Raw genomic sequence first — 25,893 nt, forward strand, 5'->3', positions numbered from 1 at the left:
ACACAATCCCCAATGAAATGCAAAAAAATGAGAGATATGAGTGAGGAGAGAGGAGAGAGGTTTTCTATTAAAATAATGTATAGGGAAGCTCTTTTGGTTTCCCTACGCATTAGTAGAACTGTAACATTCTTAATACTTAGGAAACCGATAGTGTATCAGCTGTGAGTGTTTTTTGTATTTTTTAGACATTTTCCTTATATGGTGGGAAGAGAAGGGGCTATAAGAAAACTGTTGGGAATGCTTTAACATGTGTATGAGAGAGAGAGAGAGAGAGAGAGAGAGAGAGAGAGAGAGAGATACCAGATTGAGTAAATGAATTTGTACATCATTTCTTATATGTTGAGCACAATCGGACAAGTCAATCCATTGAAGCATTGGTAAATCGCATATATTATTAATTTGAAATCTTTCCAATGACGTGCATCCATGCACAATAACCGCTCCTATATTAAGTGGTAGAAGTTCTGGAATTTCTTGAAGTTGCTTGCAATCTTCCAGGGAAAGCCGCCGCAAGTTATCAAATGTGTTGAACCATGTAGGAAGGCTAACAATAGCGCTGCCTGATAGATCTAGCTCTTCCAACAATTGTTGGGCTGGAAATATTGTTTCAACCCCAACAGGCTCTGGTGAGCCACCCGTATTAATCAATTGAGATCTTCTACCTTGTTCTAAAAATATTTCCAATGACACACACCTGTTAGCATACAGTTCTACTAGACTTGGTGGAAGTCCTAGAATTTCCTGAAGTTGCTTACAACCACACAAGTAAAGCTGCTTCAAGCAAACAAATGTGTTGAACCATGTAGAAAGGCTAACAATAGTGCTGCCTGATAGATCTAGCTCTTTCAACAATTGTTGTGCTAAAAATATCATTTTAACCTCGACAGGCTTGGGTGGATCCCATGTATTAAACAATTCAGATCTACTACTTTCTTCTAAAAATATTTCCAATGACACACACCTGCTAGCATACACCTCTAATACATTTGGTGGAGGTCCTAGAATTTGTCGAAGTTGCTTGCAATATCTCAAGCTAAGCTCCTCCAATCCAACAAACCTGTTGAACCATGTAGGAAGGCTAACAAGTGGGGTACCCGATAGATTTAGCTCTCTCAACGATTCTTGTGTTGAAAATACTATTTCACCTTGACTTCTACTTTCTTCTAAAAATATTTCCAATGACACGCATTCCCAAGCGTCCACCCGTACTACATTTGGTGGAAGTCCTAGAATTTCTCGAAGTTGCTTGCATTCACTTAAATTAAGGTACTCCAACCCAACAAATCTTTCAAAGCATCGAGGAAAGGTAACGATATCAGTACTTGATAGATCTAAGTGGACCAACGTGGAGAAACAACCAAGAACACGAAATAAATTTGATTCTGATAGGGCACAATTTGTAAGAGTCAAATCTTCAAGTTTCGAAAATACTATTGAGGAATAATCATCATTAGAATCTCTTGTATTTGGAGAAGGTAACTGTTGGAGTAATTTTGTACCTGTTGAAATTGCAGATTCCTCCATGAATACAATAGAGGGTATGGATTGTCTGTTATCCTCCACCTTCTTTGGGAACTTAACTTTTGAACAATTGTCGAGCAAAAGTATGTTTAAATGTTGTAGCTGATAAATGCTATTTGGAACATTCTGAAGGTTTGTGCAACCACGTAGATCTAAAATTTCAATCCTACCCAGGTACCCAATTGAAGAAGGGAGTTCTGTTATACCAATACTATCATTAAGATGAAGTTCCACTAAATGTTGCAACTGACGAATGCTATCTGGAAGATTCTTAAGTTTTTTGCAATTCTGTAGATATAACCCTTTAACCCCAACGGCATACCCAATGGATGAAGGCAGTTCCTCTATATCACTAAAACTGTAGTCGATGCTCGCTAAATAGTCCATTTGACACTCAAAATCAGGAAATTTCTTAAGGCTAGAGCAACGACAAAGGCCAAGAGATTGTAAAGATCTTGACTTGAGGCTTCTTGGAAAACTTATAAGATTAGAACAATCTCGAAAGCTCAACTCAACGAGCTTATCAAGGAATCCAACAGAATCATGTACCTCAACTAGATTTTCACAATGATCAAGACACAATTTCTCTAAATTTGGGATCCTTGAAACATCAGGGAAGTTTCTTAGGAACTTATATCTACTGAAATCCATAATTTTCAAGTTGTGGAAATTCTGAAAAGAGAAAAACAAATAAATTAGTTCAAATGAAGTTTACAACATAATTCAAACAAACAAATATTAAAAACAACAATTGTACTTGCACTTGCTCCAATCGCTCAAGGCTACTACGATGCATTCTTAAAATCACAAGGTTCCTTCCACAAAAATTGGATGGAAAAGATACTCCAAGATATTCAGACCAATCAAACAATCTTAACTCATTAGAGAGAAAACTAGGCTCTTCAGAAAAGCATGCATTACGGCTTATTAACAATCTGAGCTTTCTCATCTTCTCGAAGGCTTTGGGATTCAAGTGTACCATCAGATCTGATTCAAGCAAATCTACCAATATGCCCTCAACTTTGTTTGTTCCCTAACAAAACAATGAAATAATAAAAACAATTACCGACGATGATTTTATTTTTCTTAATTAAAAGGGGAGGGGGAAGGGGGGAGCTGTGCCACCCCCCACTACACCTCTGCAAGTATAACGCAGGGGGTGGGTCTCTATCTGTGCCTCCTTTAAAGGGGCGGCCTCCAACATGGAGGCAGGTCTTTACTTCTCTCTCTCTTTTTTTTTTTTTTCATATATATTAAGACCAACGTCCACGCCACGCTTGAAAAAGTGAGAATGTGTTTTTGAAACATTTGATTACGACAGTGTAGGACATTTCCTTAAAATAATGTTTTTTTTTTTTTTTTGGTAAAATATTGTGGTTTGTGTTTGAAAAATGTGTTTTTATTACAAATCTTTATTTTCCAAAAATTATATTTAAACTTTTAAAAAAGTTCATTACAATCTTTAAAATTTCTAATTGGACTTTTTTTTTTTTTTTTTTACCAAGGTGGGATTGACCTAAGATGTTCTCCTTCTATTATGAGCATCACTAATATTTTACGTACAATATTAAACCCTTGAAGTCCCATAAACATCTAACTTCAAGTAAAATTGTTATTTTGTGAAATCTCAAACAAAATTTTTATTTTGTAATCTCAAGAGGTTGTAATAAATTAACTTTCCTGGTATTTGAAAACAATTTTACAAATGGTTTTACAAAAACACAGCCAATTAAACAGTCGGACTCTATTGTAATTATGTTATAATTTTAATTTTAGTTCGAAATTAAATTCATTCTACTTATTCAATTCTTTTGTGTAACATATATGTTTTCTTTTGTGAAACATATTCACATCTATTTGTCTTCATAATCCTGTGGGGCCTTGGAGCGGGAGGACCTTTAGGTCCGTCATCGTCCTGCTAGTAATTTAAATTATGAAAACAAACAAATGTAAATTATAAAGGGTTTTTTAACATAAGTCATACCATATTTCTTTCTAGGACATCACGAACATCTTTATGAAACCACAACCTACTGCGTTCGCCAGGTTCTTTGGGTGATTCCTGTCGAACAATTTCTCTACCCACTTCTTGCAACAAGTCATGCATACTAATTAATCCAAAAACCTCATCAATAGATATGAGAGACTTATCCACAAGCACTTTTATACCATAATCTGGAAAGAAACCGCACTTGTCAAGTATTTTATTGACATAACCTACTTCTTCTCCTTTGAAAAAACATGCAATGTCAAGGAAAATTTCCTTCACAATGTCCTCCAACCCATCATAACTTATTCTAAGTATTTCGTGAATTTTTTTATTAGGAATTCTTTTGTACATATCCAGCGCACTTTTCCACTCATGTAAGCCTTTACCAGATAGATCTGAACCCATCACTACTAAAGCCAGTGGAAGGCCACTTGCATAATCTATTATATTTTTTGTGAGTTCCACAAAATCGTCGCTAGGTTCGCCACTTTTGAAGGCATGTCGACTAAAGAGTTGAATAGCTTGATTTGAACCCAACATATTCACCGGGTATACTGAATCAACTCTATGTGCCCGAAGTAAATGTTTATCTCTTGTTGTTATGATGATTCTACTTCCTAAACCAAACCAATCAGCTTTTCCAGCTAGCTTTTCTAATTGGACTAACTGATCCACATCGTCAAGAACTATAAGTACCCTTAAACTGCGAAGCCTCTGCTTTATCAAATTAATTCCTTGATCAACTTCGGAAACCATTTGACTTGAAACTCCTAGGATCTTCGAAAGAAGTTTATTTTGCAAATGCATCAGGCCGTCCTTTTGCCCGGAAGTTTCTCTAATGTTTCCAAGAAAACAACTATATTCAAACTGAGAAGCAATCAAGTTGTAAATGGCTTTAGCGAGTGTTGTCTTACCAATTCCACCAGTTCCGAATATTCCTACTATGCATGTACTGTCATTCTTCTCTATATTTAAAAGCGACTTCACCTCTTGTACACGGAACTCGATTCCAACCGGATACTTGGCAACTTGAAAGAACGTCTTTCTCACTAATATCGAATTCACCCATTCAATGATTTCCTGAATAAATTCAGGTTCATTCCTACCAATATAAAAAGATAAGTAAAGATCTAATGAGTATTTTCACAATAAAAGAATAGGAATATGATCTAGTTGCAATAATTTTCTATTATTTTTTCTTCATAAGCAATGACAATGGTAGGGCATGACGTAATGTAACAGGTTCATAGTAGCTAGAAGGGCTGGATTGTAATAAGTGGGATAGTTGGATAGTTAGTTAGTCAGTTGATTAGTTAAATGGTAGTGATTAGAATGTAGTTAGCTGTTATGTTAGTTGAATCTTGAGTTGTATAAATAGAGAAGAGAAGGCTGAGGGAAGTATCTTTGATCATTGTATTGTTCTTGAAACAAAAGGAGAATTGCACTCTCGAATGTGCTAGGAGATTGGCCCTCTCGAATGTGGCTGAATTAATACAAGTTCTTGAAGTTCTTTCTTTTCTTCCTTAGTTTCTTCTATTTTTCGTTATTTTCTGTATTAAAGTCTTAGGAGAGTAACAGGCGTGTTACAATAATGTAACAGGTTCATAGTAGCTAGAAGGGCTGGATTGTAATAAGTGGGATAGTTGGATAGTTAGTTAGTCAGTTGATTAGTTAAATGGTAGTGATTAGAATGTAGTTAGCTGTTATGTTAGTTGAATCTTGAGTTGTATAAATAGAGAAGAGAAGGCTGAGGGAAGTATCTTTGATCATTGTATTGTTCTTGAAACAAAAGGAGAATTGCACTCTCGAATGTGCTAGGAGATTGGCCCTCTCGAATGTGGCTGAATTAATACAAGTTCTTGAAGTTCTTTCTTTTCTTCCTTAGTTTCTTCTATTTTCCGTTATTTTCTGTATTAAAGTCTTAGGAGAGTAACAGGCGTGTTACAATTGGTATCAAAGCATTCGATCCACGGAAATTTCCACTGCTTCTGCTTGTTTTTGTTCAATTACAGAGCCTTCAATCCTACAAGAATGGATCTTCACCATTTTGATGGAAAAAACCTTTCGGTTTGGATGTTCCAGCTTCAGAAAAATTTCCTCTACTATAATACTCCCAACGATCTTCACAAATATATGATGGCCTCATATCACATGGAAGGTGAGGCTCTAACTTGGTTGGAAACAATGGAGAGAAGTGGAGTTTTTACAATGGATGCTGATTGGGAGAAGTTTGTGCGACTCATTCACCTTCGATTCGGACAAGAATCAGTTCCTGAGAAGGAAAAACACCTAGAAAATGTCAAGGAAGGAGAAGAGGAGAAAAGAGATGGAGAAGCAACTGATTTGGTTGAAGCTCCCTACCACTTGTTCGATGGAATTTTTGGTGAAGCACTCCCAGAAGCAACCAAGGAGCACACCGATGAAGAAATCCTCAAAAAATTCAATGCTGAAGACGATGAGCTGCGAGACAATGAAGCTACATCCACTTTTATTCCAAAACCAGATCCGACGGAAGCTACGGATCACACAAAAATTCCAGCAATAGTTTCGATTGAAGACGCCTATCCTCTGTTTGACGTAACTCCTCCACGAATTTTTGATATTCTCGAGGTGCAGCAGTTTCCAGTTCGGAGGGGTCTAGGTTATCAAATTCCAGATCGGTATGCAGAGTACTTGTTTGATGAAAATTCTGTGAATTCTGGGAATGGAAAGCACAATCCGCGCCGGGATGAGATTTTGGACTGGGTAGCACCGCAACAACATGGAGGCTATGCAGTACCCATGAAGAACATTCTGGAGGCCTCAATTCACACTGTGAATCCATTTCTGTCTCAGTATTTGAATGAGAATAGGGTGGATTTTGAGGTCCTCAAGCACCGATGGCGTTGGAAACGAGTGGCTGACGAAGAGGATGCGGAGGCTGTCGAGGAAGTGCCGCAAGCTCTGTTCAGAGGTGCTTCCTTTTATAGCCTTTGGAGGGCCGGCGTTGGTGGAGTACGTGGAGGTCATCGCCGGCGCACAACACAGTCAAGAGGCAGAGCCACGTTTGATGAAGAGAGCACATAAGTGGGTAAGTGTACAGCTAAGTGGCTATGTGTCATCATGAAGTGACGAGAAGAACCTAGAAGCTGCTACGTGGCAGTTGGAGATATGGAAAATGGTCCCTACACAAATATTATACAACAACCACACAAGAGTTGACGTGGCTTGCAATAAAATATTGTTTTCTTTTTCTTTTTTGGTTCATGCGGCTAGAAAACCGGAGAGAGGGAAAATCAAATTTTCATTTCCAATTCATTTCGCACGCTGCCTAGCCCCTCTCTCTCTCTCTCTCTGAAATTTCTCTCCGTACAGATCTTTTCTCCGGTCAGTGACGTCGCCGGCTTCTCCGTCGTCCGTCTTCCGGCGCTTCCCGCTCCGGCAGTTTCTCACTCACTCTCTCTCTCTCTCTCTCTCTCTCTCTCTCTCTCTCTCTCTCTCTCCGGCGGGAACCCAGCAGATTCAGTCGTGTCTTCGCCGTTCTCTCTCGGCGGTCGCCTCCTCTGTCGTCCGGCGCTTCCTCTCCGGCAGATTTCGTCTCAGTCCAGCTCTGTCTCCGGCCGGCCACGCTAAAAACAGGTTTTTTGTTCATGGTTTTTTGTTTGTATCACTGGGTGTTCATGGGTGTTCATGGTTTTTTGTTTGTATCACTGTTATTATGCTCAGAATTAGGTAAATACTCAAATATTTGATTACTCACAAATATAGAAATTTGATTGATTTCCTAAAAAATGACAGAAACTGTGGCTCTGCTTCAATGTATGTTTTCGTTGCAATCAACGAGGGTGAACGATGTCGTTTAGAGATGCCTAACAATTTCTTGCAGTCGTTTTGATCTCGGTGTTTGATCTAAGTTTGAAATCATTTTTATGATCAATAGCAAATCACACAGAAGAGTCAATTTCCCTCGCTGTATCGAGGTGCTTATAGTCAATCTCTCAGGCTCAGCATTGTCTTTCAAACTTGCAAGTCTCTACTCTTCATCGAGTTTGTTCTTTTACAGTTTTACCTCTGTCTCCCATCCATTTGTCTCTCTCTCTCTCTCTGGCCGGGTCTGTGTGTTGGGTGTTCATGAGTTTTTCATTTTCCTTGGTTGTTTTTCATTTTGCTTTATTCAAAATTTTGGGTTGTTTTCCATTGCACACAAGGTGCTTGATAAAATGCTCCACTGACCATTTTTAGCTTCTCTTGGCAAGTTTTGTCCAAGCTAACATTTTCTACCATTAGTTTCTGAACTTCAGCCTCTGTCTGCATCTTCTCACCCTCTAACAGTGTCGTCTTTGCAACTAGCCTGCTTTGCGGCAACATTAGCAAACAAAACCACCCAAAAACAAAAACAAAAAAAAGAGAGTGCGTGTCTTGCAGAAAAAAGAGAGAGTATTAGGATTTTCTAACTCATGGTTTATTGTTTGTATCACTGTTATTATGCTCAGAATTAGGTAAATACTCCTATTAAAAATGCAAAGGCACATCACTAACTGACACTCCCCTCAAGCTGGAGCATAGTATCACACATGCCCAGCTTGCCTAAAATGCTATAAATAAAACAGTGGTTGACACTCTTTAGACAATATGTCTGCTTGCTGGTCACCAGTTTTTCACATAAAAACATATATATTAGAGCACACAATCTTCCTTAGAAAATGAACTTGTAGTGCATTTTGGTGATAAAAAAATTAACAAATTCATCTAATTACAGATCAGACAAATTAGTGTTGATGCTTGATTACACTATCTTTTTATAGGATCAATCATGGACCTTGTATATTAGAATCATATAGCATTAATATTATTTTTCTCTCTTCCTCTCACAAATTGATAATATGGTATTAAAAATTAGTCATTAGATCAATAATTTTTTTTTTTTTTAAAAAAAAACAAAACATAAAAATTTAAGGCTACTCTTAATGTGTTATCTCTCAGCCAAAGATGGTTTTATGTTAAATGAATGGTTCAAATAGTAGTAAGTAGATTTCTAAATTAGAATCCTTATCTCTAATCATGAGTAAGAAAGCCTCGCTTTCACTATTCTTGTGTTATATATTCATGTCTAATCTTACTCTTTCTACAATTCTCTAATGTGTAATAGAATTTTATTATTATTAACAAATTCTTACATTTTTCCATTCAATTAACTTGTAGTGCTTTTTAATATAGCATTTTCCAAAATGGACTCTTCAAGTTCACGAGTGGATAACTAGGGTGAATTTGACGGTGCTTTAACCCATCAAGATGACCATCAAAATGGTTAGATTTTTCATTTTTTTTTTTATTATTTATTTTATTTCTTTATTATTATTCAAGGTTTTTTTTATAAATACTTGGTATTCTTTTTTGGATAGATGTGAGTGAAAAAGTTGAAGAACTGAAGGATTTAACGACTTTTAGTTCAGATGAAGAGTTGAGTGATAAGGAAGAAAATGTGGTACTACTTGTGGTGTTAAAGGATGATGAGAAAATTGAAGAACCGAAGTCATCAATGACTTTTAGTTCTATAGAAGAAGTTTGCTCTTATTATAGGAGGTATGCTAAGCAAACTGGGTTTGGTATAGTTCTATAGAATGGTTTACTTCCACCTTGAGACTAAAATGATAGTTAATGGTATTTGATTTATTATTTTGGTCATTGTTATGTTTTCTTCAGAACAATATAATGATCTTGTTTTATAATATGTATGTGTTTTCTTGCAGAGCTAAAATGAATATTTTGTGTGGGAGTTGTAATGGGGTAGCTTTCAAATGGACTCCTGGATGTACTGGAAAAGATTGACTCCATTATTTTATTTTATTTCATTTTAATTTTTTTGTTCTTATATGATGTTCATATATGTTGTGTACTAGCTAAAGAAGTTGAGGTGAATTTTGGATGGTGTATGTTATTCTAGAAAATCAGCTTTGGATGGTGAATTTTGGATGGTGTATGTTACTTTGAGTGATGGCTGATGTGTTGCTTTGGAAGAATTGGTATGGTAGTTGCTAATGTGCTGCATTTAATTTGCTGCCCACATATCTGCATTCGGATTCATTAATATGACAGCAATAGAAAGCTGTGTACCATCAGATGCTTAAGAGATAAAGAACAGCACATTCAGGAGGCACAGGATCAAGGAAGCTCTCGAAAAATGGTAAAAAAAGTGAGATAAAAAAAAGTGGTTGAGGTTGAGGTTACAAGTAAGGTTAGTACAGTGACAGTGCCGGATTTGGCACAACATTGACCTGAAAAATGGTAAAAAAAAAAAAAAAAAAAAAAAAAAAAAGGTAGAAGGAAAAGAAATGTGCATCAGTTAACTGAACCTGCAGAGATCAATAAATTCAAGACAAGGACTCAAGTTACATAAAACAAGACTTTTTCTTTTGAGGAAGAATAGAAAGGAGAAATTACAGGGATTACATAAAATATATGGGTTTGACTAATCAAATACTGAATTTACATATCAACTTCCATCATAACTAAAATATTTGACAACGATCATTTTCAACTTTCTTGTTTTCATCCTTTCATTCTAACATCAAGTAGTTAACTTCAAAACCACTATAACTACTGAGATAAATTACAAGGCCCAAAATGATTACAAGTACTGCTACCCAAAACATCTTTCTATTACTTTGACGCAGACCCAACTCTAACTGAAGTCTAGCATGTTGTTCCTTGTGTTTTGTTTCAATCAGCTTCTCAAGTCTGTCAATATTGGCCATTGTCATCTTCTCAACTTTCTTAATATCGGCCTGTCTCCCTTTCTCTATGTCTCTCATATGTTCCTCCAATCTCTTCTCATAAGAAGTCATGTGGTTATCAGCCCACTTAAAAAAATCACAATCCCCAGCTTCCTGTGTGAAAACGAATAATAAATGTCATAAACCACTAACAAAAAAAAAAGTCACAATTAATTAATTTTAAAATTACCTTATACTTTATACAGTCATACCACTTTCTTTCGGGGTTGTCACTAATCCATGAGTACCTTAGACGTGCACACACTCCACAGTAACATAACGGAATGGGTCTTGACGCATCACTATTTACTGACATTTTTTCGGGCCTACCCAAAAAAAAAAAAAAAATTACATACATATAAATATTATTAAAAAAAAATGTCCACATTCCTTTGCCCATATATTATTATCAAATTAATCAGCCAACATATCATTTTTTTTTTGTTTTGTTTTTTTTTTTTTCCCTAAAACCAAATCAGAACCAAGCAACTATACCAACATCATCCAACAATCGAAACCAGCAAACAAAAGACCGAATTTTTTTTCCCTCAAACCGAATTAGAAACAACCAACGGACGGAAATTTACCCTTTGCTTGGCCTGGGAAATTTACATATATTGCAGTAACATATAAATGCTACCAACACTAAAAGTTCATTGGTACAGAGCCTTTGAAATTATACTGTTATAATAAGGCAGAAATTAACATTTCACAAAACTATGACAGGACTATAGAAGTTATAAGATTGACCGTCACCTTATCAAGGAGAAAATAAATTGTCAATCGATCTGCATTTCTTATATGAAAAACTGGTGACCAGCAAGCAGACATATTGTCTAAAGAGTGTCAACCACTGTTTTATTTATAGCATTTTAGGCAAGCTGGGCATGTGTGATATTATGCTCCAGCTTGAGGGGAGTGTCGGTTAGTGATGTGCCTTTGCATTTTTAATAGGAGTATTTACCTAATTCTGAGCATAATAACAGTGATACAAACAATAAACCATGAGTTAGAAAATCCTAATACTCTCTCTTTTTTCTGCAAGACACGCACTCTCTTTTTTTTGTTTTTGTTTTTGGGTGGTTTTGTTTGCTAATGTTGCCGCAAAGCAGGCTAGTTGCAAAGACGACACTGTTAGAGGGTGAGAAGATGCAGACAGAGGCTGAAGTTCAGAAACTAATGGTAGAAAATGTTAGCTTGGACAAAACTTGCCAAGAGAAGCTAAAAATGGTCAGTGGAGCATTTTATCAAGCACCTTGTGTGCAATGGAAAACAACCCAAAATTTTGAATAAAGCAAAATGCAAAACAACCAAGGAAAATGAAAAACTCATGAACACCCAACACACAGACTCGGCCAGAGAGAGAGAGAGAGACAAATGGATGGGAGACAGAGGTAAAACTGTAAAAGAACAAACTCGATGAAGAGTAGAGACTTGCAGGTTTGAAAGACAATGCTGAGCCTGAGAGATTGACTATAAGCACCTCGATACAGCGAGGGAAATTGACTCTTCTGTGTGATTTGCTATTGATCATAAAAATGATTTCAAACTTAGATCAAACACCGAGATCAAAACGACTGCAAGAAATTGTTAGGCATCTCTAAACGACATCGTTCACCCTCGTTGATTGCAACGAAAACATACATTGAAGCAGAGGCACAGTTTCTGTCATTTTTTAGGAAATCAATCAAATTTCTATATTTGTGAGTAATCAAATATTTGAGTATTTACCTAATTCTGAGCATAATAACAGTGATACAAACAAAAAACCATGAACACCCATGAACACCCAGTGATACAAACAAAAAACCATGAACAAAAAACCTGTTTTTAGCGTGGCCGGCCGGAGACAGAGCTGGACTGAGACGAAATCTGCCGGAGAGGAAGCGCCGGACGACAGAGGAGGCGACCGCCGAGAGAGAACGGCGAAGACACGACTGAATCTGCTGGGTTCCCGCCGGAGAGAGAGAGAGAGAGAGAGAGAGAGAGAGAGAGAGAGAGAGAGAGTGAGTGAGAAACTGCCGGAGCGGGAAGCGCCGGAAGACGGACGACGGAGAAGCCAGCGACGTCACTGACCGGAGAAAAGATCTGTACGGAGAGAAATTTCAGAGAGAGAGAGAGAGGGGCTGGGCAGCGTGCGAAATGAATTGGAAATGAAAATTTGATTTTCCCTCTCTCCGGTTTTCTAGCCGCATGAACCAAAAAAGAAAAAGAAAACAATATTTTATTGCAAGCCACGTCAACTGTTGTGTGGTTGTTGTATAATATTTGTGTAGGGATCATTTTCCTGGAGATATATATACTGCACCTCATAGAAACTTTTACAAATGGGTTAGTTGAAATATTTTCTTGCTACGTGTCCAAGGACAAGGCATTTGACGACTGTTACATTTTTGAGCAGAAACAGTTGCAGACATATGCCTTTAGAGAATTTGAGCCGTTGGATTTTTTTTTTTTTTTTTTAACAATCTTGCTTCAATTGGACCAAGAAGCCCATGGCAGATTTCATGTCCTACACCGTAGCTGCCGTCTGATGCTGGGAGTGGGCCAGAAGTCCATGGATTGTTTGGCAAATACTGGGTTACTTTCTCATTCAACTAGCACCTTGAGGGCAAGGTGCTTAAAAGGGGTGGGTAATGTAACAGGTTCATAGTAGCTAGAAGGGCTGGATTGTAATAAGTGGGATAGTTGGATAGTTAGTTAGTCAGTTGATTAGTTAAATGGTAGTGATTAGAATGTAGTTAGCTGTTATGTTAGTTGAATCTTGAGTTGTATAAATAGAGAAGAGAAGGCTGAGGTAAGTATCTTTGATCATTGTATTGTTCTTGAAACAAAAGGAGAATTGCACTCTCGAATGTGCTAGGAGATTGGCCCTCTCGAATGTGGCTGAATTAATACAAGTTCTTGAAGTTCTTTCTTTTCTTCCTTAGTTTCTTCTATTTTCCGTTATTTTCTGTATTAAAGTCTTAGGAGAGTAACAGGCGTGTTACACGTAATTAAGGGATAATCTTTCCCTCCCTAAAGGCCAGTCCTCCAACTGACTACTAGTCCTTTTATTAGAAGAAAAAATCTAGAATAATCTAAGAGGAAAGGCCCAAGAGTGGTTAGAAATACCTGTTCCCCAAATGCTTCCCGGACAAATCGGCCACTTTTTTAAGGGCTTTCTTCCACTCCTTCACCTTCATTATATCATTCTTGAACCTTTTTTCAAGTTTAGCGAATGCTTCTCCAACACTATTGGTTTGATGACGTACTTCCGATGGATCTACGTCGTAGAACAACGGTAGAACCTGCTGCCCCCTGCTTCTCTACACTCGAGGATCTTTATTAGCTCGTCCAAACACCATCGGGATGATGCGTAGCTTTTGGAGAGTACAATGATTGAAATCTGGGACTCTACAATGGCTTTGACAAGTTCCGGTGAAATTTCCAGTCCGCTTCTAAGCCTGTCGTCCAAGAAGGTGTGGATTCCCTTTTGACGCAAAGCTGTGCATAGATGGGCAGTAAAAGTATTGTGAGTATCTTCGCCTCTAAAGCTCAAGAATACATCCCATCGAGGAACGGAAGAAGAGGAGGAAGCTGCTAGACTACTAGTTACTGGAGAAAATTCAGAGTGAATTGCAGAACCCATTTCCGGGACGGACAAGTCAGATCTGTAGACAGGGGAGAGGTTGGAGTCCAAAAGAGAAGGAGATCGGGCGAGTTGGGTCGGAGGATGATCCGGGTTGGCGTAATCGGGTTGAGCGAGCTGGTGTTGTGGTTTTCTGTGCGAGGCGATAAAGATGGTAAGGAAGATGGTGAGAATGGTGAGGCTGAAGGAGAGGAAGAGGCAGGGGGAAGTTAACCAACTGGCCATGAGAGCCCAAATGTAACTCATCTCAGTAAACACACACAGACAGAGAGAGCTTCTTTTGGAGAGATAGAGTGACAACGAAGTTGGGGATTTGCTAATAAATGGGTTTGGATATAAAGTTGGTAAAGTTGGTCACTCGCTTGAGACGCGTCAAAAAAAAAAATGAGAAGCTTCTTTGCAACTTCCTTAAAGCTGACAACTGGATTATTTTTTTTTTATGCTTTGCAGTAATTTCTGTAAGATTTTATCTCCATATATGGCCTATATGCCACATAAGGAAGCATTTATTAATAATTTAATAAATGAATAGTATATACGGTATTACGGTTAGGTAATTTAATTAATTTAGATTACCGTAATGGAATCGATTAATTGATTTAAAATCAATTAATAATATTGTTTCCTTGATGGGAGGAATAATACGGTACTTACCATATTTGAGGGTCCCTGACCTAGCCTATAAATATACAGCCTGTGTACACCATCAGTACGGCAATATAGTCATAGGCATAGGTTAGAAGAGGAATAATACGGTACTTACCATATTTGAGGGTCCCTGACCTAGCCTATAAATAAACAGTCTGTGTACACCATCAGTACGGCAATACAGTCATAGGCATAGGTTAGAAGATCCCTCAAACAATTTTTTCTTGTTCTTCAGATGGATCGTGGAAAAGCTTAAGCAAACATGGCTAGAGGTAAGCCTGAATCCTGTTTTATTCGTTTTCCGCTGCGCATGTTAGATTAAGTAATATGTTGATTATTTCTATCATGTGGTATCAGAGCCACCTTTATGCTATTTTGCTTAGCATTAAGTTTTGTTGAATCCATAATTTTGTGAACATATTCCTGTTCAATCCAGTATTTTTGTAAACACAATTTGTTCAAGTATAACATATGGGTATTTGCTTTTTCCAACATGTCGTTTGTTCCATTGTTCCATATAGAACAAAATTCAGCCTGTTATTATTGTTCATGAACTGTACATGTTTGTGTTTCGAATCTGTGCATAAGAGAATTGTTAGAGCGAACCGGTTGCCGTGAAACCTCCATTGCCCGATCTCTTCTCTACCACCAGCAGGATCGCCACCGGCCCGTCATGACCGGCGTCGTTTGTCGAAGGAGAGGCCGCTTCCAACGGCCTCCCTCTTCATTGGGATTGGCGGCCCTCACAGGTCGCCTGGTTCCTGGAACGAAGGGACCGGCCCGTAAGGGCCGGCGTTGTTCTGGGTAGAAGAAGCTGCTGCAAGCGGCCTCTTCCCCGTCACAAGAACGGGCCGCCTGGTTCCTGGGCAATCGGCGACCCCTCTGGGTTGCCGTGGCCGCTGCATAAGGTGGCAGTGCTAAGGGCGACGGCCGGCGTTCATGGTGAAGAAGGGAAACGGTGGCTTGAGATTTTCGGGTCAATGTTTTAGGCATCCGGGTCTGGGTTTTGTTCTAATTCGGGTAGGGTTTTAATTTGGGCTAAAGGTATTTAGGGTCATCAAATGGGCTGACCCAAAATAAAGTAATTTCGGCCCATTTAGGAATCCGGGTTTTCGGGTTTATGAACCGGGTAAGGTTTCAACCCATCAAGTGAATCCGGGTCGGGCCAGATTCATTTTTAATTGCGGGTCGGATTGGGCAATGGGTATGGTTTGACCCATTCGGGTCAGCCCAATCCAAAAACCCAAGAGGCCCTATTCAGATTAAAAAAAAAAAAAAAAAGGGCCCATTTAAGTGGATTTGACCCAGCCCTATAAAGAGATCCACTAGCCCATTGCAACAACTCATCAAGTTCTTTTTAAAAGGGGAATTTGGGCCTTATGGTGTTTAGAACTTGGGTTCACCAAGTGTAAAGGGCCTTGGCCACCTACTAAACCATTGGGCCATTTTTTTTATTATGTCCTCATATTGCAATTTTATTCCACTTATTATTTACAGTGTTGTATTTTAAGATTATTGTTTCTTTAATACATATATTGAGGAATATATTTTAATTGTTGAATTTATATTGTTATATATAAATTGTTTGATGCCTAGAGACCTAAAAATAATTAACAATACCATATACGCTGGTGTGTTTACAGTAATATCCAATAATGCAATGTCTAGAAAAGTTCTGGCAAAGAAAGTCTTGGGATTTAAGTGTGTCCAAGTGACCCCCACTCACTTTCCTGGGAACTCACCTGGTTGCACATTGAAAAATGCTGTTTACCCCATTTAGGTATTGGTTTGTTATATTCCTGGGGTTATTAAGGGGCATCTATAAAGTTATTAGATGTTAATGAAGTCGCAATTATCATATTGATTTTGGGGAGCCACAGCATCCCAAATTTGGATGATAATTGCATCAAGATTACACACACGTAATTATCATTATGATTTTGGGGGCCACAGCATCCCGATTTTTAATGATAATTACATCAGGATTACACATATAAACATCATAAAGAATTTTGTTAGATGTTCATAAACTGCAGATTGATTATTATGATTTTTTGGGAGAGCCACAGCTTCTCGATTTTATAATAATCGCATAAAGATCGTACACGTGAACTTCATATAGAAAAATTAACATCGTCTTGTAATTAATTCATAAATTTAATTACTTATCCCCAAAGGGAAGTTTTTATTTTTATGACTTAATTAGAATAAGATAACAAATTTAGTATTAAAAGTAAAATTTCTTTCGGTTGCCCAAATGTACGAAGAATTTTATTTATTAATATTTAAATTTGCTTTAGTCTTATTAATAAAGAGTAAATTCCATGCGTGATGCAACCTTTGCCCACAGGTAGGTTGAAATTTACTATTTAAATTGGCATTGGCTAATTTAAAATAAAGTTGATATCGTCTTGTAGTTAATTCATAAATTTAATTACTTATCCCCAAAGGGAAGTTTTATTTTTATGACTTAATTAGAATAAGATAACAAATTTAGTATTAAAAGTAAAATTTCTTTCGGTTGCCCAAAGGTACGAAGAATTTTATTTATTAATATTTAAATTTGCTTTAGTCTTATTAATAAAGAGTAAATTTCATGCGTGATGCAACCTTTGCCCACAGGTAGGTTGAAATTTACTATTTATTATTTAAATTGGCATTGGCCAATTTAAAATAAAGTTACTTCATAGCATTAAAGTATTTTTATTTTTTGTGATTGCAGCTATTCCTGTTACTCTGCCTTTTGGTGGTTTTATATTCCAATACATTATGGTAATATTTTTCTGACTGGAAAAGGATTGATATGCCTTTTCATTTGAGTGTTTCTAATTCCATTATGGGAATGAAGGATATTGTAGTTTAGCTTAAGTCCCTAAAGATTGAGATTTTTTAAGTCATTATTGGTCTATTTCAATTTTTGAATTCTCTCTTCTAAGTGTAGAATTTTATCTTGTAACACACGTAAGGATAAATGGTTAGTAAATAAACTTCTAACCATGTGTGTTCAAGGATATGAGAGAATTCATAAAGTGTTCACATGATTACTCATGTCAAGGGAAGGACCAATAAATGCAATCATGTCCAACACTTAAAGCATGAGAATAAAGTGCCAATAAAGTATTATGGCAATCAAAATACCTATTTCTCATGCAATAAGAAAAATTAAGGGCATATAAAGAAATATTGCATGAAGTATAAGAAATGACTTAAAATAAAAAATAATCTTCATATTTAGTATGTCGTGAATCTCTTTTAGTGACTCATTCAAATATATTGTGGATTGATTATGGTTTAACAATCCACATTGTCAATACAAATGCAGAGTCCTTTTTAAAATGGATAACACGTGTTTATAATTTGAGCTTGTTGGGATCTATAAGTTAATTTTAAAATTCAGTTATAATTTTGACCTCAAAAAATGATTTATATTCCATAATCTTTTAGAAATTTACTTTTCTAGTTTGGCTTGTTAAAAATTTCAATTTTATTTTAAACTTGAAATTTTTCTTATTTTTTGTGGAATATTGGTTGGGGTTTATTTAAAGTCTATTTAAAATTAACCTACGTCCCAATTTTTGAAACAAAATTATTTGTTTATTTCTGCATAGTGATGTTGACGTAAAGTAGAGTCTTTGAGAATTTAAAAAAAAATGCTATTGTTATGGCTTTGGAGATTGAAATATATCTCTATACAGAAATAAAAGTTGGTAATTTACTGACTTTGGTACTTGTGTGGGCTACATAAGGGAAAGCATACCAACAAGACCACTAGAGGTGCCAAAGAGAGCATTTTGAGATTCTTGAGATCATGTAAGATGTTGACCTTTTCATACTCATTGCCTAAATGGTCAGAGATATTTTTTTATCTTTTTAGTGACGACCATATAAAGTTTATGTATCTCTATCTTCTAAATATTAAAGCTGGGGTATTGAATGCTTTCAATATCTATAAGGAAGAAGAAGAGAAACAATATGAAAATCATAAGATCTAATATAGGCATAGAGTATTAAGGTAGGTACACACAAAGGGGAAATGATTAGTAATACTAATCTGCTATTACCCTTATAGAGTAAAGCTTTGAAGACCGTTATGTATATGTTAAACATGATTTCATCTAAGGTTGTCCTTATGACACCTTTTAAAGTATGAAATAGATGGAAGCTTAGTTTACATTATTTACACATATATTGCCTTGCTAAAGAGAGGATTTATAATCCTCGCCTTAGGAAATTAGATTCAAGGACAACCAGTGGATCTTTTATAAGCTATCTAGTAAACTTTAAAGGGTTTTAATGTTTTATTATCCTTCATATAATCCTAGAGTTGTTGATTGTAAAAATTTCTAGAGGATGCAGAACCTAGTGGGAGTGCTCATTCACATAAATTGGAATTTGAGGAAGCACTAGAGTTGGTCAAATCTCCTCCTCATAGAGGATGATTGATTGTATTCAGGGAAAATCAGATTGATTATCCTGAGCCACAATCATTTCTAGAACAACCAACTCATACAGAACAGGTTCAAAAGTCTATTCTCCCATTGCAAAATGCAGAGGAAGTAGAATTAAGAAAATCCTATAGAATAAGGAGATCAATAATTCTTAGTGATCATGTTGTCTGATGTTGACATTGGACATAAAGATGATCCAAATTTGTTTTCACATGCTATGAGTGGAGAAAACTCCACATTGAGATTCAGTGCCATGAAGTGAGAGTTAAGTCCATGGCTGAAGGGTCGAGCTAGACTCGTAGCCAATGATTTTACTCATAAGGAAGGCATTGATTATCGTGAAACATTCTCTCCAGTGTCTAAGGATGGTTCATCAAGATGATCATAGCATTAGTAGCTTATTTTTGATCTAGAGCTACATCAAGTGGATGCGAAAACAACTTTTCTGAATGGGGATCTTAAAGACGAGGTTTACATGAAACAATCAAAATGTTTAATAAATAACAGTCAGAAAGCTTGCAAATTAAAAAATTCTATTTATGGGCTGTGATAGATCTCTCATTGGTAATATACTTTTTACAAGGTTATTGTTTTATTATTTATTGAAAACCTTGTTAATTAGTATATATACCATAAGGTCAGTGGGAGTACAGTAATCTTTCTGGTCCTATATGTGAATATTATTTTTGCAAGTGGTGATTTAGGTTTGCTACATAAAGTTCATTTCACAAAACTTTGAAATGAAGGATTTGGGTGAAATCTTTTATGTCTTTTGACATAGAGATTCACAGAGACATAAAGAATATTAACATTGTCTCGGAAAGCCTACATTGAAAAAGTTTTGGGAAGATTTAGAATGAAGGATTATGTACCTTCAGTAGCAATTAAGAGGGACCAATTAAATACAGATTAATGTCCCAAAAGGTATTGGAATAAGGGCAGATGAAAAGTTTTGAGTGTCTGCATTATACATAACCATATGATTGACAATAAATATATTGAGTCAATAAAGTGCTGCAAATAAAGTCTTGCGGTATATGCAAGGAACCAAGAAGTACAACTTAACCTAAGGATACACTTTCCATTTGAAGGTGGTTAGTTGTTCAGATTTGAGTTTTACTGATTGTGTAGATAGTAGAAAGTCTACTTTAGGGTATATATCTTTTTATTGAGAGATATATCTTAAAGATGCAGTATGCAGACTATGGTTACTACGTCTACCAAGAAAGCTAAAATTCTAGCGTGCTATGAATTTAGTACACAGGCATGATGGTTGAGACATTTTGTTGAAAGTCTCAATATTGTCGATTTTTACAGTTAGACCATACAGATACTCTGCGGTAATTCTACTATAATCTTCTTTTATAAGAATAAAGAGTAGAAGCAGAAGTAAATCGACATCAAGTATCTCAGTACGAGAGATAACATTAAGAGACATAAAGGGTCTATTGAGCATATAAGTACTGAATTAATGATTGCGGATCCCATGGCTTAAAGTTTACCGGTAAATAAAGAATAAAGTCATGCGAAATATATGAGACTCATTAATTCATTTTTTGCTTGGTTTGTCTCTTTTTTGGTCTATAGACATAAAGTTATTATAATAAAGATTTTGTGCACATTTGTTATTTTATCCATGAGGATAAATAAAGTTGGACCCGAATGACTTATAGGAAGTTCATTCATAAAGCTTGATTATCCATAAGGTACTCATGTAAGGAGTGTTTTACATCGTGATACATGGAAGGGACGACCTAATTTTATAATGGTTTTACCGCCATGATTTGTGTGAAACATTTCTTATCTGAGTGGAAGGATTCCATAAGTGATTGGCCAAACTAAAGAACCTAATACCATAAGGTTATGTGTCATAAAGGCCAAGTGGGAGAATGTAAGATTTTATCTCCATATATGGCCTATATGCCACATAAGGAAGCATTTATTAATAATTTAATAAATGAATAGTATATACGGTATTACAGTTAGGTAATTTAATTAATTTAGATTACCGTAATGGAATCGATTAATTGATTTAAAATCAATTAATAATATTGTTTCCTTGATGGGAGGAATAATACGGTACTTACCATATTTGAGGGTCCCTGACCTAGCCTATAAATATACAGCCTGTGTACACCATCAGTACGGCAATACAGTCATAGGCATAGGTTAGAAGAGGAATAATACGGTACTTACCATATTTGAGGGTCCCTGACCTAGCCTATAAATAAACAGTCTGTGTACACCATCAGTACGGCAATACAGTCATAGGCATAGGTTAGAAGATCCCTCAAACAATTTTTTCTTGTTCTTCAGATGGATCGTGGAAAAGCTTAAGCAAACATGGCTAGAGGTAAGCCTGAATCCTGTTTTATTCGTTTTCCGCTGCGCATGTTAGATTAAGTAATATGTTGATTATTTCTATCAATTTCTCCAATATAAATTAGATTAGCAAAGATCCAGCAATTTCGCAAGAGAAATGTTCACTTCCCAAATTTTTATTTTTAAAAATGATTATCAATTGATGTGTTATTATTCTATAAGATGATAATATATTTTTGGGAAAAATATATATTAGCCCCCCAAACTACCACCCATTCTCCGGATGGCCCCTCAAATACCAATGCTTAGATTCTGGCCCTCAAACTACCACTTTCTGATTTTTTGGCTCCATCCGTCTATTTATGCCGTTAATTCTAATAGAAATTGGCCAAAAACCCTAAAATACCCCTCTCTTAACCGTGACAATTTCAAAGTATAAGAGGGGTATTTTTGGAATTCTGTTTAGAATTAACGGAATAAATAGACGGATGTGGCCAAAAAATCAGAAAGTAGTAGTTTGGGGGGCCATCCAAAGAAAGGGTGGTAGTTTGGGGGGCTAAAATATATTTTTTCCTATATTTTTTAAAATGACAGATAACATGAGATTGTGACACATTATTTAGAAACTAAATTTTTTTTTAAAAAAAAATTGGTATGTATAGCACTTTTTCATTTCTTAATAGATTCACAACGGGTATGAATTCAAAAAGAGATTCAATAGAAATAGGATGTTGACACATTGTTAGTTCTTTTATTGGGTGTGCTAAGATATCGTAGATACTTCTCATTTTTTGTTTTCTTCATTTTTAAAAAGTACTCTTTTATTACTAAAACGTTCTACCTTTACATATAATATATGATTTCTTAAATTAGTCATCATATATATATAGAGTGATAGATTGAAATAATGGGCAGAGAAATGCAAGACATCTTGAGACTATAGCGGGGATGAACACCTTCAATCACAACAATTGTAATACGTAAAAAGTAGAATACATATGAAAAAGAGTAGAACCTACTACTGTGGTTGAGAGTTTATAAGCTACACAACCTGCAATGCGACCTTTTTAGCATACAAACTTTAGATATTACTTAGACACACGGATCAGACAGACAACATAGGACGAAGGATTTGTCTAATTTTGGTCGGTTTATGTCTCGCCAGTAGCACCGTGTCCTGGGTGACCATGACCGTGTCCATGGCCGTGGTGACCATGTCCACGCCCGTGCTTATGGTCACCATGCTTGGCCTCCTCCACAGCGTCAGTTTAGACATTTTCCTCTACAAAAATATCAGTCGAAGAAGTTAAAGGTAAAAGGTAATATTCAAACTAAAAGATAAAACGTCACTTACTTATCATTTGGATCTTTTATTACTTTTACAATCATACTCTTAAACTCAAAAAATGTCAATTTAGTGTATTTATTTTTCTTTTTCTTTTTCTTTTTTTAATTTTACCATTCGGTCAGGATGTTAAGATTTTCTGTTCAATCCGATCAAAATTTTCAAAATATCTATGTTTTATATATATATATAATTGAAAGATTTAAGTATAGGTATTTTTACAAATTCAACCAAATTCAACCAAATTCTGACTAATACTTAAATATTTAATTACAATTTTTTTCTCTTTTTTTTCCTAAAAAAATGAGAGGTATTTTAGGAATTTTGATACCCTTCTTCTAAAAATTATTCTAATGTATTGGTGAAATTGAAAATATAGACCAAATTTACAATTTTCAAAATTTATGAATGTGATTACAAAAGTGATAAGTGATGTTTTTATAAACTATAATTTTACTCTGGAAAGTTGTGCATTTCAAAAACATAAGTGCTTAAATAAATTCTAAAAAACGCATGAAAATGATAATAATGTTTACTAATTAAAGAGACATATTTAACTGAAGAAAGGAATACACTCACGGGTTTGAGCTGCCTCAGAGACATTGGAAGAGGTGAGAAGCACAACAGCAAAGACAAGAGCAAGGAGAAGAAAAGTCTTGGAGTAACCCATTTTTGTGTTAATAAGGAAGAAGGATTGGAGATAATGTAGTTGGGAAACACAAGATTCTGTGTCTTAGTAAAAGATGAGTTACTGCAATATTGTGGCTCTCCTTATTTATAGACAAGTCTTGAGAGAGAGAGAGAGAGAGAGAGAGAGAGAGAGAGAGAGAGAGAGAGAGAGAGAGAGAGAGAGGGAGAGATTGGTTGTTTTTTATGATACTAATAGGATCAGTGTGCCAACTAAGCATTGGAGTCCGAGATTAAGTAAGGCACTCACATATTTGACTTAAAATATAAAATTTAAAACTTAAAAAATTAATTAATTAATTATTATTTTTAAACCCTACCTCTGTAGTAACCTGCAAGCCACCCCAAATGGTGTGCAGCCACATAGGCCGAGAGTGGCTCGCAGGCCACTACCCTCCGATCCCCAAGGGGATGGCAACTTTCTCTTGTTTTTTTTTTTTTTTTTAAAAAAATAAACTTTTAATTTTAATATATTTAATATTTTTACATTTTTTTATTAAGAGTACCGACATATGTCATCATTATATTGATGCTAATGGGGCATGGAAACCGTCAAGTATTTTTATAAAATTTGATTACAAAGATTAAATTATTATTTTGGCCTATCTCAAGGATCTCTGAATTATATTTTATATCGCATTGAGTGATTTATAATTTAAGCCAACCACAATGATTGATTTCGTATTTATCCCTATTTTTTAATATTTAGATAGCTATTTGTAATTTAGACCAACCACAGTGACTGATTTTACATTTATCCAAATTTTTTTGTTTAGAAAAATAGTTTAGTTTAGTTTTTTTTTTAGTTTTTTATTTTATTAATTTTTGACTTTTAAGAGAATAGGGTATTACAGGAATATAATTTTTTTTTTTTTAAAAAAAAAGGTAGCCTTTTTGACACACTTTAATAGTTTGATGGGTCACTTTAGTACACTAGTCACTTCATAGGACTATTTTAAAAACGTCTATTAGTTCAGATGACCTTTTTATATTATTTTCTAAAATTAAATATGTGCCATTAAAAAAAATTACTGTAATTCAGCACATAAGCTAAATCTAATACCAACAATGTTGTCATTATACAGAGTCGAGCTAGGTTTCGTCTAAAGAATGAAAATCATGGTACGTGGTTATCAAAAGTGATGTACCCATCTATATATATCACATTCATTTTCACCAACTTGTAAGCAAATATTGGAGCTAGCTTTATGTTCTAATTACCATCTTAATGGATTTAGGTTAGAGCCAAAGTTTTTTAATAATCTTTACAATCTCTGAAAAAGAAATATGACTATAGTCACATGATAAATAATGTTTACACGTATATAATATGTGATCTCCTGACCTAACTCTTTGGGAAAACCATAAATAATGTGCCACCTAATTTTCGCACCGCTCTATGATATCTAGGAATGGGTGAAACATTATATATATATATATATATATATATATATATATATATATATATATATATATATATATATATATATATAGAGAGAGAGAGAGAGAGAGAGAGAGAGAGAGAGAGAGAGAGAGAGAGAGAGAGAGAGAGGTGGCAGAATATTTGGCATGGCAATGTCGTACTTGTGGTATATATATATAGGACCCATGATATATGATTATATGTTTCTGTTTCACAAAACTATTTAATTAATCATCATCAAAACCATCAACAATCACATGCATGTATGCTGGTTTCTTAATAATTGGGCTTTTTATTTCATGCAAAATGGAGCCGCGAAGAAGTTTCACATCTCACATGGCTTTTGAATATCTTCATGATTTGTCGCTTCGATCTCTATCAATCTTGTTCCCAAATAGCTAGATTTGCAAATCAACTGGGGATATATATAACCAAATAGGTTGGTTGCACACGTCCCTCCTTGCGTCAATGGGGGCACAAAAAAATTGGAAACTTTCCCCAAACTTTGGCAATGAACAACAGGGGACCACGTGGAACTGTGTTATCTCCTTTCTTTGTCTGACTGTGTTATCTGGAACTGTGTTATCTCAGCAGGCCAATGATTGTTGTACGTTACTTTTGTCTACATTTAGGTATGTATATGGATTTCATATACGTAGGACTCACATGCATAGGTCTATTAGTGTACATAAAGTGATGTGCAAATCTCATATCAGTATTGTTGGAACTGTATCTTGTCTCATTTTTGTGTTTTTCCTTTTTCTTTCTCTTTTTCTTTTTCTTTTTTAAAGTACAACCCGGATCAATGCCCAACAGGAGAGGGTCCTGACTCCTTACTACTACGAATATGGAACCGGATGAGCAATTATCAATTGAGAATGTGGGATGAACACAGTAGTGGGACAATGAAATGGAAATGATATTTCACTCAAATTGGGAAGTAATTATTTTAGAGTAATACCAGACTTTTTTCACTTGAAATAAGATTTTCTTCGTTTCAAATTAAATGGATATTATTCATTTAGAGCACCAGCAGCATATGCCGTATAATGATTTCTTTTCTTAAATATATGAAAAATTTCAAGAAAAATTACAAAATAGCTCCCACAGCATATGCCCTAAATAT

The 25,893-nt window shown here is 35.6% G+C and overlaps 1 protein-coding gene, 1 long non-coding RNA gene and 1 pseudogene across 3 annotated transcripts; 1 reads left to right on the forward strand and 2 right to left on the reverse strand.

Annotated features, from left to right (window-relative positions):
* Positions 1-109: 109 nt before the first annotated feature.
* LOC133876264 (TMV resistance protein N-like) lies at positions 110-14,184 on the reverse strand (annotated as a pseudogene).
* LOC133875326 (uncharacterized) lies at positions 6,715-9,470 on the forward strand. Of its 2 annotated transcripts, none has more exons than XR_009901444.1 (4): positions 6,715-7,129; positions 8,708-8,797; positions 8,893-9,151; positions 9,241-9,470. It is a non-coding gene; the product is annotated as an uncharacterized LOC133875326 (long non-coding RNA). The 2 variants fall into 2 exon arrangements; XR_009901443.1 differs by having other exon boundaries at positions 6,716-7,129; positions 8,893-9,073.
* LOC133875325 (uncharacterized) lies at positions 9,880-12,517 on the reverse strand. The gene is made up of 3 exons (XM_062313423.1): positions 12,088-12,517; positions 10,454-10,589; positions 9,880-10,377 (listed from the first exon to the last, which is right to left on the reverse strand). The coding sequence occupies exons 2-3, from the start codon at positions 10,577-10,579 to the stop codon at positions 10,048-10,050; spliced, it is 456 nt and encodes a 151-aa protein (XP_062169407.1). The 5' UTR covers positions 10,580-10,589; positions 12,088-12,517; the 3' UTR covers positions 9,880-10,047.
* Positions 14,185-25,893: the final 11,709 nt, after the last annotated feature.

This window comes from Alnus glutinosa, chromosome 8 (assembly GCF_958979055.1).
Source record: "Alnus glutinosa chromosome 8, dhAlnGlut1.1, whole genome shotgun sequence".
Taxonomy (NCBI): Eukaryota; Viridiplantae; Streptophyta; class Magnoliopsida; order Fagales; family Betulaceae; genus Alnus; species Alnus glutinosa.

Bases quoted from the DNA above. Each gene is read 5' to 3' on its own strand.
- LOC133875325 (XM_062313423.1), bottom strand. From the start codon at position 10,579: ATGTCAGTAAATAGTGATGCGTCAAGACCCATTCCGTTATGTTACTGT. The intron at 10,378-10,453 runs GTAATTTTAAAA...GTTTTCACACAG, and splicing joins ATGACTGTATAAAGTATAAG to GAAGCTGGGGATTGTGATTT.